General features: G+C 39.3%; 1 protein-coding gene across 7 annotated transcripts in view; it reads left to right on the top strand.

Annotated features, from left to right (window-relative positions):
* The window catches only part of LOC128702958 (glutamate receptor ionotropic, kainate 2), a 449,498-nt gene that overhangs the window by 363,646 nt on the left and 73,352 nt on the right, over window positions 1-12,500 (top strand). For 4 of the 7 annotated variants that reach the window (XM_070103547.1, XM_070103549.1, XM_070103551.1 and 1 more), the window contains exons 9-11: window positions 1,799-1,900; window positions 8,569-8,772; window positions 12,188-12,292. In XM_070103547.1, the coding sequence (XP_069959648.1) occupies window positions 1,799-1,900; window positions 8,569-8,772; window positions 12,188-12,292 (411 nt within the window). Of the gene's footprint in view, window positions 1-1,798; window positions 1,901-8,568; window positions 8,773-10,565; window positions 10,770-12,187; window positions 12,293-12,500 lie in introns of all 7 variants that reach the window. The other 3 variants (XM_070103548.1, XM_070103550.1, XM_070103552.1) reach the window with 1 other exon arrangement.

A 12,500-nucleotide genomic window follows, 5' to 3' on the forward strand; every position in this document is an offset into this window, starting at 1 on the left:
AGCTTGTCCCACCTACCTTCTCACACTCGTCAACACTATATTCTCTATGTCAATGCTATTTCTATTCCAATTCTGGTAATAGCTTGCAGGAGTGAGTGACCAGTATCAAACAGTATGCAAGGCCAGCCAGGGCCGTCAACATGCAAACCACAAATAGGCGAATAACTTGCGCTGCAATGGTGCGGTGACAGTTGCCAGCTGCTGATGACGAAGTCGTCGTACGTAGGCCTTAAATCCCTATTTTGGAGATCCTTCACCCGTGATGTTTATAACCATATATTCTCATACATCCCGCTTCCTCATGCGATTTCACTCTTCACTGATGATAGTATACACTTCACATTATATACACTTCACTTTATATGTATAATGGCACACAACTTGTCGTGACGTCACTTCTTCAGGCCTACCGCTGCCAATGTGGCAACAGCGCCTAAGACCCCCTAACGGTTTGCGCTTTGAAATATTATGATTTCAGCTTTCCTCTCACTTTCTTTAACTAATAACTTTAATTATCACTCGTAGTATTGTTCACTGACGTTCCACTACCACTGATTACTGCTAACTGTTATTGCACACCTTGCAACGCTAAGGATCTCGGAGCCTTGTTACCCACGTCTTCACCCCACGGACCCACGTGTGTGTGTGTGTGTGTGTGTGTGTGTGTTAAGTAACATACTCTTGTGTATTTATGGAAATAAACTAATAAATATTTCTGAAAAAAATATTACCTGTGTTCTTTGTTCTGAGACCTAATGTTTTATTTTCTCTCTCTCTTTCTTTCTCTCTCTCTCTCTCTCTCTCTCACTCACTTTCTTCTATTACCTCTTTCACTCTTTCTTCTCTCTCTTTGACTCCTCAACCATCATTATCCTGTTCCATTTCTCATGTCCATCCTCTCACCCCTTTTACTGCTTCACTTTCATGTCCGCTTTTCTCTGTCTTCTTTCCTTTGCTCCTTTCTCCCACCTACCTTTTTTTGCCTCTTTCATTTCTCCCTCCTTTATCTCTTTATTTCGTCTTTCCTTTTTTCCTTCTTGATTTCGTTCTACTCTTTTTTTTTCTTATCTGGTCTCTCTACTTTCTTCCCTTGTCTTCCTGTTTCTTTACTCCCTTCCTCTACCTCCTAGCCTTTGTCTTCCTCTCTTTCTCCCTTCCTCTACCTACTCCCTTTGTATTTCTCTCTTCCCTCCCTTAACCTCTCCTTTGTCTTCCCCTCTTCTCCCTTCCTCTACCTCCTCGCCTTTGTCTTCCTCTCTATCTTCTCCCTTCCTCTCACTCCTCCCTTCGTATTTCTCTCTTCCCTCCCTTAACCTCCCCCTTGTCTTCCCCTCTTCTCCCTTCCTTTCCCTCCTTGTCTTCATCTCCTTACCTCTTGTCTACTCCCCCTCTTTTCCTCTTGTCTTCCTCTCCTTCGTTACCTCTTGTCATCCTCTCCCTCGTTACCTCTTGTCTTCTCCTCCCTGTTTACATCTTTTCTTCCTCTCCCTCGTTACCTCTTGTCTCCCTCTCCTTCCTTACAACTTGTCTTCCTCTCCCTCTTTACCTCTTGTCTCCCTCTCCCTCTTTACCTCTTGTCTTCCTCTCCCTCTGTACCTCTTGTCTTCCTCTCCTTCCTTACCACTTGTCTTCCTCTCCCTCTTTACCTCTTGTCTCCCTCTCCCTCTTTACCTCTTGTCTTCCTCTCCCTCTGTACCTCTTGTCTCCCTCTCCCTCTTTACCTCTTGTCTTCCTCTCCCTCTGTACCTCTTGTCTTCCTCTCCCTCCTTACCACTTGTCTTCCCCTCCCTGCCACTAGGTGGGAGAGTGGACGCCGGAGCGTCAGATCAACATCACGGACAGACAAGCGTTCTTCGAGGGGGGACGTCCCAACATTACCCTGAAGATCATCACCATAGAGGTAAGTTGTGCCACCCTCTCACATCTCTCGTTACGTTACCCCTTCTATTATTACCTATTTCGATTACTCCCGTTTTCTAATATTCTCGTTTTCAATTATTACCGTTTCCTATTATTCCCGTTTTTTATTATTAGCGATTTTTAATTATCGCCATTTTCTGTTATTACCAATTTTCCATTATACCCATTAATTGTTTTTCCCATTATTCATTATTCACTTTTTTCATTATTCCCGTTTTTCATTATTCTCATTTTTCATTATTCCCGTTTTTCATTATTCCCTTTTTCTTTTATTCTTGCATTATAGTCAGTTTTTCCACATTCCTTTTTCTACTGATTTTTCGCTCTACTCTGATTCCCATAATTCTTCAGTTCAACGGAATATTGTTGAATCATTTCTTATCAATCATTATAATATTATTAATAATAATCATAATATATTAATTTTTATTTCTTCAAGTAAATGCACAAAATTTTTCAAATTTGAGTTCTGGTATCTATAAACTTGACAATTTTATACTCCAGAATATTGTTGATAATATAAAGATTAAAATATTTTTTTATGGGAATATAATATTCTTTGTCTAGTGAATAATTTATGGTGTACGAATGTAGGTGTTGTCACCTGTGAGTGAGGTGTTGTCACCTGTGAGTGAGGTGTTGTCACCTGTGAGTGAGGTGTTGTCACCTGTGAGTGAGGTGTTGTCACCTGTGAGTGAGGTGTTGTCACCTGTGAGTGAGGTGTTGTCACCTGTGAGTGAGGAGTTGTCACCTGTGAGTGAGGTGTTGTCGCCTGTGAGTGAGGTGTTGTCGCCTGTGAGTGAGGTGTTGTCGCCTGTGAGTGAGGTGTTGTCACCTGTGAGTGAGGTGTTGTCGCCTGTGAGTGAGGTGTTGTCACCTGTGAGTGAGGTGTTGTCACCTGTGAGTGAGGTGTTGTCACCAGTGGGTGAGGTGTTGTCACCTGTGAGTGAGGTGTTGTCACCAGTGGGTGAGGTGTTGTCACCTGTGAGTGAGGTGTTGTCACCAGTGGGTGAGGTGTTGTCACCTGTGAGTGAGGTGTTGTCACCAGTGGGTGAGGTGTTGTCACCTGTGAGTGAGGTGTTGTCACCAGTGGGTGAGGTGTTGTCACCTGTGAGTGAGGTGTTGTCACCAGTGGGTGAGGTGTTGTCACCTGTGAGTGAGGTGTTGTCGCCTGTGAATGAGGTGTTGTCACCTGTGAGTGAGGTGTTGTCACCTGTGAGTGAGGTGTTGTCACCAGTGGGTGAGGTGTTGTCACCTGTGAGTGAGGTGTTGTCGCCTGTGAGTGAGGTGTTGTCACCAGTGGGTGAGGTGTTGTCACCTGTGAGTGAGGTGTTGTCGCCTGTGAATGAGGTGTTGTCACCTGTGAGTGAGGTGTTGTCACCTGTGAGTGAGGTGTTGTCACCAGTGGGTGAGGTGTTGTCACCTGTGAGTGAGGTGTTGTCACCTGTGAGTGAGGTGTTGTCACCTGTGGGTGAGGTGTTGTCACCTGTGAGTGAGGTGTTGTCACCTGTGAGTGAGGTGTTGTCACCTGTGAGTGAGGTGTTGTCACCTTCTCTAAATGAGGTGTCACCTCAGTGTCCAACACTTAAAATGAGCAAGTCTTGCCCCTTCTTACTGTTCATCTGAAGATATGTATGAAAGCACACGAAAGCTCTCTCTCTCTCTCTCTCTAGCCATCTATCTATCTATCTATATATATATATATATATATATATATATATATATATATATATCTATCTATATATAAGGCTTACGGAGGATATATATATCTATTTATATATATATACGAAGTAAACAAGAACAAGAACTAGTAAGAAAATAGAATAAAACCCAGAGGGGTGTGTCACACCCCTTTGGGTGTGACACACCCCTCTACTTACACTTATGTCACACTCTACATGCATGTGTAATGTGACATAAGTGTAAGTGTAAGTACCAAGACGTACCTGAAATCTTGCATGTTTATGAGGCAGAAAAAACACTCCAGCAATGCTACCAGAAAAAAAATAATGTACTTAAAAAAAATGTGAGTGAAGACAAATAAAATAAATTTAAACAAAACAGTGAAAACGGACTAGGAAAAACAGACTGACCAATCACGCAATCGTCCGTGAAAATCCCACGTCCGTCCCCCCCCCTTGAGAGGGGAATCCAATCATCCAGCAAAACATCCGAACTCACATATGAGGGGAAAAAATTCTGGTCTTGTTACATTTTCACTCCTCGTCTTTGTCATTTTCACTTCTCGTCTCTGTCATTTTCACTCTTCGTCTCTGTCATTTTCACTCCTCGACTCTCATTTTCACTCCTCGTCTCTGTCATTTTCACTCCTCGTCTCTCTCATTTTCACTCCCAATCTCTGTCATTTTCACTCCTCGTTTCTATCATTTTCCCTCCTCATCTTCGTCATTTTCACTCCTCGTCTCTGTCATTTTCAATTCTCGTCTCTCTCATTTTCACTCCCAATCTCTGTCATTTTCACTCCTCGTTTCTGTCATTTTCCCTCCTCATCTCTGTCATTTTCCCTCCTCATCTCTGTCATTTTCACTCCTCGTCTCTGTCATTTTCACTCCTCGTCTCTGTCATTTTCACTCCTCGACTCTCATTTTCACTCCTCGTCTCTGTCATTTTCACTCCTCGTCTCTCTCATTTTCACTCCCAATCTCTGTCATTTTCACTCCTCGTTTCTATCATTTTCCCTCCTCATCTTTGTCATTTTCACTCCTCGTCTCTGTCATTTTCAATTCTCGTCTCTCTCATTTTCACTCCCAATCTCTGTCATTTTCACTCCTCGTTTCTGTCATTTTCCCTCCTCATCTCTGTCATTTTCCCTCCTCATCTCTGTCATTTTCACTCCTCGTCTCTGTCATTTTCACTCCTCGTCTCTGTCATTTTCACTCCTCGTCTGTCATTTTCACTCCCAATCTCTGTCATTTTCACTCCTCGTCTCTGTCATTTTCCCTCCTCATCTCTGTCATTTTCATTCCTCGTCTCTGTCATTTTCACTCCTCGTCTCTGTCATTTTCACTCCTCGTTTGTCATTTTCATTCCTAGTCTCTTATAATTTTCTATCACTGTTTCTTATCATTTTCACTTATCTTTTTCATAGATTTTTCTGCCTTTTAAAATGCGGCTGACGAAGGTAAATACAAATAGAAAAGACGTTTATGTCACACTCAGCAGACGGAGGATCGAGCCTCCACCACACCACGTCTTGCAATGAATCACCCACATGGGTTTAGCGCCTAAAATAAAATAAAATAAATTAAAATGCTGTTTATAGAGCAAGATTTATTAAAATTTGCATATATATATATATATATATATATATATATATATATATATATATATATATATATATATATATATATATATATATATATATATATATATATATATATATATATATATATATATATATATATATATATATATATATATATATATATATATATATATATATATATATATATATATATATATATATATATATATATATATATATATATATATATATATATATATATATATATATATATATATAGTGGGCAACACCCCTCGGCGCCTAGTCGCCAAGGCTGCAGTAAGAAGGGTGAGTCAAGAGGCTGCCGCAATGTTGAAACCACCTCAGCTCGGTTTCGGCGTTCAACAGGGCTGTGAAGCAGCTGCCCAGCAGCACGAGTATATATCAAAAACATGTCCGGTGAAAGAGCCTTGGTCAAATTGGACTTTGTCAACGCTTTCAACTCAGTCAGAAGGGATGCTGCTCTTCAAGCAGTTTATAGAAACTTCCCTTCCTTTCATCCCTTCATAGAATCGTGTTATAGTGTGACTTCCAAACTATTGTTTGGGGACCATGAAATTGACTCGTGTGAGGGCGTGCAACAGGGGGACCCTCTCGCCCCATTTCTATTTTGTTTGGTCATCAAGGAAGTCACGGAGGCACTCTCCAGCGAGCTCAATATCTGGTTCCTGGACGACGGTACCCTGGCTGGCACAACAGAATCTCTTCTAGAGGACATCAGTAAAATTAAAGACATGGGAGAAAGCCTGGGCCTTTCTTTAAACCCCACCAAACGTTAAATAGTTTCTACCAATCAACAGATGATCCAGAATATTAGCGCCGTTTTACCAGGAGCACGAGCCATTGATCCAGCCAATAGCACTCTCCTCGGTGCTCCTCTTGGGTCCAATGCCATCGAACTGATCCTAGAAAAAAAGTCTCAGACCTCCGGACGATGGAAAGCAGGATGAAAGACATTGACACACACGATGCCTTCTACCTACTCACCAGGTGCCTGTCAACCCCAAAACTTACCTACTTTCTGAGATGGTCCCCAGCCTTCAGCAGTCCAAAACTCAAGGAATATGACTCTCTCCTTAAGACCATGCTAGAGAGTGTATTGAATCTTTTCCTTGAAGATGGACTGTGGTTGCAAGCCTCACTTCCGGTCAGGCTTGGAGGGCTAGGAGTACGCAGATTCTCTCTGATTGCTCTACCAGCTTTCCTATCCTCTTCCATTGCATCAAACGAGTTGATAAGACAAATTCTTCCTGATAACCTCAGTGAATCAGCAGGAATACAGGACCCTAGCTACGCCAGTGCCATCACTGAATGGGAGACTCTTGCTGCTCCAGCACCAAACCCTAGTGCAGCACTGGCCTACAAACAGTCAAGCTGGGATGGCTCGATCGCTGAAAAGGTGCTTGTCAACATGCTCAGGGCTGCAACATCAGATAGGGAGACTGCCCGTCTCCAGGCTGTGAGCGCACATCACTCCGGGGACTTACTCTAAACAGTTCCCATATCGACAATGGGAACGCGACTCGACCCTAAGACCCTCCGTATTGCAGTGGCTCTGCGCCTTGCTGCCCCGATTCACATAGATATACGTGTATCTGCACCGAAGCGCAAGCAGACCAATAGACCTACATGGTCTTAACTGTTCCAAAACCAAGGGCTGGCATGCAAGACACAATGAAGTCAACGACATCATAAAGAGAACCCTTGCAACAGCTGGATGCCCAGCTGAGAGGGAGCCCCGATCACTAGCAGCCAACAGTACCCACAAACCAGCAAACCGCCCCGACGGGATCACCATCTATCCTTGGAAGAATGGCAAGCTCTTAGCATGGGACTATACCTGTGTGTCCACACTGGCTGACACCTACATCCATCACAGTGTGGGGTGACAGGGAGGAGTACAAGATCAGCAAGTACAGAGACATAAGCCAACAGTATCGATTTGTCCCAGTGGGATCAGAGACCTGGGGATCATGGGGAAAAAATGCCACACGTTTCCTTAAAGAATTGGGCTCCAGACTCATCGACACCACCAGGGACCCAAGGGCAGCCACTTTCATGTTCCAGCGCCTCAGCGTCGCCATCCAGAGGGGAAATGCTTGCTGCATACTTGGCTCGCGTCCGGCTTCGGAGGAGCTGGAGGAAATTCATGATCTCTAATACATTGTACCAATGTATTCATGTTTGTGTTTTCTGTAAATGTATTCTGTTTATTAATAAATGTTCACATAGAATATAAAATATAGGGGGTGGTAGGAGAAGAAAATATTCGAACAGCTCCGGGGAGAACCTTGAGTTTTCTCTGAGGTACGTTTATTGTCTTCTCTGAGGATGAGGGTCCCCATTCCAGCTATAGAGGTGGTCACAGAGGCCTGGTCACAGACCGGGCTGCGGGGGCGTTGACCCCCGGAACTCTCTCCAGGTAAACTCCAGGTAAACTCCAGGTACTTCCCTATATATATATATATATATATATATATATATATATATATATATATATATATATATATATATATATATATATATATATATATATATATATATATATATATATATATATATATATAATATATATTTAGGATTAATGTCTTTTTTAATTAAAAATAATTTCTATCAGCCTTTCTCATTAATATTTTTTGGGGCTGAGTATTTTTCATAAATTTGTATGTTTTTTTAGCTTCAAAATTTCGGTTTATTTGTATGGTATTTAATCAATATATTTTGATGATCATGAAATATTATCAATATTTCTGCTAATATATGTTAATCAAGATTTTTGTGATCAATATATTTTCTGAAAAATATTTACTGCTTCGTTAAATATATTTCTTTTAGTTGTATTCTTACTGTCATTATTATTATTATTATTATTATTATTATTATTATTATTATTATTATTATTATTATTATTATTATTATTATTATCATTATTATTATTATTATTATTATTATTATTATTATTATTATTATTTATATTATTATTATTTATATTATTATTATTAGTAGTAGTAGTATTAAAATTATTATTATTATTATTATTATTATTATTTATATTATTATTATTTATATTATTATTATTAGTAGTAGTAGTATTAAAATTATTATTATTATTATTATTATTATTATTATTATTATTATTATTATTATTATTATTATTATTATTTTTATTGTTGTCGTTATTATCATTGATTATTATTTTTATTATTATTATTATTATTTTTTTACTCGATCCTAAACGTCTACTTACAGAAGTAGGTTAAGTTTTCCTATCGACTGTGCTCGTCTAATCTCCCACCAATTCCTCTCCTTTCCTTCTTCTCCTACTCGTAATTTCCCTCCTTCAGGAGAACCCGTACGTGAAGATCCGCAGGCAGAAGAACCTTACCGGGAACTCCCGGTTCTACGGGTACTGTGTCGACCTGCTCGACCAGTTGGCTGGGATGGTTGGATTCAATTACGAAATCGAAATTCAACCTTCTGGGAGATACGGTTCTTATAACGAAACAACAGGAGAGTGGGATGGTCTGGTCAGAACCATTATGGAGAAGGTGATGGTTGGAAAGTGTGGTTGTAGTGGTGGTAGTAGGTTGATTTTGACATTGTGTTAGTTGAGGTTGTGGCTGGTGCTGACGCTCGAGGTAGCTAGTAACGTAGGTTGGGTAGTGGTGCTAGTGGCTTGTGTTGTCGCTATTGGCAAGTGGTAAAGATGGTATTGGTTAGTGTTGGAGTTAATGCTAGTTGGCAGTGATGGTGTGATTGTTGCGTTAGTGTGCTAGTCTAGGCAGTTGGTAACGAAGATAGTGCGAGAACTGGAGGTTACAGTGACACAAGGGGTTATTATTGAGGAGAGTGACGGTAGACTCAGTTGTATTATTCGTTGATGATGATTTGTTTATATTGACGACAATGTAATGTAGCAGTGTGTTGTAGAAATGGCAAACCTGAAATGGCAAACCTGAAATGGCAAACCTGAAATGGCAAACCTGAAATGGCAAACCTGAAATGGCAGACCTGATTAAGAAAGCAGTTCTCGTAAATTGATTCAGATAAAACGTGGATATACAAAAATAATCCTCAGATAGAAGAGAGAAACGTACAACGACGTTTCGGTCCGATTTCGACCATTTACAAGTCACATTAACATAAGAGGGCTTCTCTCTCCTACGTAAGAGGCATTTGTGTATTGCTCCAGTCACTGTATTGAGCCTTATTGTTCAAAATGTGGAGAGAAATCCACCAGGATGGTTCACCTGTCTCTAATTTTTACTATAAATATTTGACCTCCTGTAACACACCTCCTTTCTCACTTCTCTAATGAGACTGATAATCTCCGCTATCTGCTTTTCTAACCTTAATTCATGCACAACATATACGATAATCCTTAATCTCGATATAGGTACAGGAGGGCCCCAGCTTAACAGCGCTTCATTTTACAGCTCCTCGCTTTACATCGTTTCGCTAATGCGGCGGTTTCATTTACAGCCATTCTTCATTTATTTAGATATAATGCATTTTTCAGGGTTAGCTCTATTGCTTTATATATGATAGCATAAATATGTTATCAAGTGGTTAGTTCCTCAGCTAAGGGACTGATCCTCTCAAAGCTATATGTTCAAGGGTGATGGACCGATTACATCGTCTTAACATCTCTACTTCTTCTGTTGACTCCTCTATATTATTAATTATTACCTGTGGTAACAGTACTCACGGAACGGAGTTTTGTGAGCTCTGTTACCACAAGTAACAGAACTTTCTGTTACCACAGGTAACAGAAAGCAATTCCTTAAATCAATATTACGATAAGGCGATTCATTCACCGTGGAAACGGATTTGTGGTACTTAAACAGAGACGCTTGTGTCTGTTTACGTACCATAGCACCCTACCAGAGCACCGTAGCCTTCAAGACTACGATTCTCTTCACCAACTTCAAGGCTGAGGGACTGACTACCTCATCTTTTGTATATAGTTCTACTGTGTTACCATTATGTCCTTGAATTTGTATTGATGGATAATATGTACCTGCATGTTACTGTAGGTATATATTATCCATCATACACCCTAGGGTGTATGGGAATCCTAATGAACCTGAGGCAAGAGTTGTAAACGAACCCTCTGGAACTTTAGGGAAGAGGTGTATGGAAACCCCTATATAGCCTAAGGGCAGAAAAGTAATGAAGTCATTAACATAACCCGTTTTTATATAGTAACCTTACCCTTACCCTTTTCTCTCCTGTTCCCTGCTACCTGGCTCCCGGCTCCTTGGTACCCTACTCCATGATACCTGGCACATTTCTCCTTGCCGTCCTGGTTTCTGGCACCCTGCTCCCTGTAACCCTGCAGGAGACGCCCTTCGTGATGACCAAACTCGCCAAGAACATGACAGGGAACGGCCGTTACGAAGGCTTCTGCGTGGACCTCATCAGACAGGTGTCCACCATGGCCGGTTTCGAGTATGAAATTGTCGTCTCTGGAGATGGCTTATATGGTCTTATCGACACCGAAACCGGGGAATGGAATGGTCTGGTCAGGGATCTGATAGATAAGGTGAGTCAGGAAAGGAATTGACAAAGAGACGTCAGAGATCGATAGATAAGGTGAGACAGCAAAGAAACTTACAAGGAGACTTCAGGGATCTGATAGATAAGGTGAGTCAGGAAAGGAATTGACAACGAGACGTCAGGGATCGATAGATAAGGTGAGTCAGGAAAGGAATTAACAAGAAAACCTCAGGGATCTGATAGATAAAGTGAGTTAGGGAAGGAACTGACGAGGGCATAATTAATAATAATAGACCATAAGATAAAATTGGATAATCAATAGAACGATCAATTGGTGTGGTTCATTCAGCACAAGGAACCTTGAAGACTCGATCCTCAGTTCCGCTAACTTCAAGACAGACAAAATACTCTCTCTTAGACAGACGTGCTCTCGTGCTAGTGATGGAGATGTTGAACCAGTCTTCTCAGTATATTCACTGTTTCCCAAGACCAATACCTTGAAAATACTGTATTATATCTGCCAATACCAGCTATAATATTTTCAACGCCTGCTTTATTCACAACACCTGCAATATTTTCCGCTTCTGCCCTTCTATAAAGCATGACATAAAAATACCCGTAGTATTAGTAAGAGTATATTAATCACACTTCTGAAAGCCAAATTTACGTCTTAATATGTAAAACTGGTCAATTAGCAAGAACTCATTTAAAATTAAGTCCTTTCTAAAATTTTCTCTTATACGTTTAAAAATATATTTTTTTTTCATTAATGTTGAGGTAAAAATTTTTAATTTTGCACCAAAAGGAACTTAGAAAACTTACCTAACCTTATTATAACAAGAACAATTTATTTTAGCCTAACCCAACTAAATATATTTAAGATTTGTTTACAATAATTTAATACTAAACAAACACAGTGAAATATATTTTTTTCGTTAGGTTCAGAATGATTTTGGCGAAATTATTGCATACACAAATTTTCACTTGTCCTACATGGCAAGATGAGCGTTGCTATTTAAGCCAAGATCGCAAGTTCTGCCTATTCGGCACGACATATATATATATACATATATATATATATATATATATATATATATATATATATATATATATATATATATATATATATATATATATATATATATACATATATATATATATATATATATATATATATATATATATATGTCTATATATGTATATATATATATATATATACATATATATATATATATATATATATATATATATATATATATATATATATATATATATATATATATATATGTCTATATATTTATATATATATATATATATATATGTTTATATATATATATATATATATATATATGTATATATATATATATATATATATATATATATATATATATATATATATATATATATATATATATATATATATATATATATATATACTAATACCTACCTTGGTCCACGACACAGAAAGCTGACCTGGCTGTCGGATCTATGACTATCAACTACGCCAGAGAAAGTGTAATAGACTTCACCAAACCGTTCATGAATCTCGGGATCTCAATTCTCTTCAAGGTGAGTTTAGAGAGTGCAGGTGAGTACAGGTGAGCCTGTGAGTACAAGTGAGCCTGTGAATATAGGTGAGCCTGTGAGTACATGTGAGCTTTATGAGTATAGGTGAGTTAAAGAGCAAAGTTGAGCATGATACTACTGGTGAGTCAGCAAGAACAGATGAGTTTACATGCTCTGGTGAGTCAACAAGAACAGGTGAGTCAACAAGAGC

This window comes from Cherax quadricarinatus, chromosome 86 (genome assembly GCF_038502225.1).
Source record: "Cherax quadricarinatus isolate ZL_2023a chromosome 86, ASM3850222v1, whole genome shotgun sequence".
Classification (NCBI taxonomy): domain Eukaryota; kingdom Metazoa; phylum Arthropoda; class Malacostraca; order Decapoda; family Parastacidae; genus Cherax; species Cherax quadricarinatus.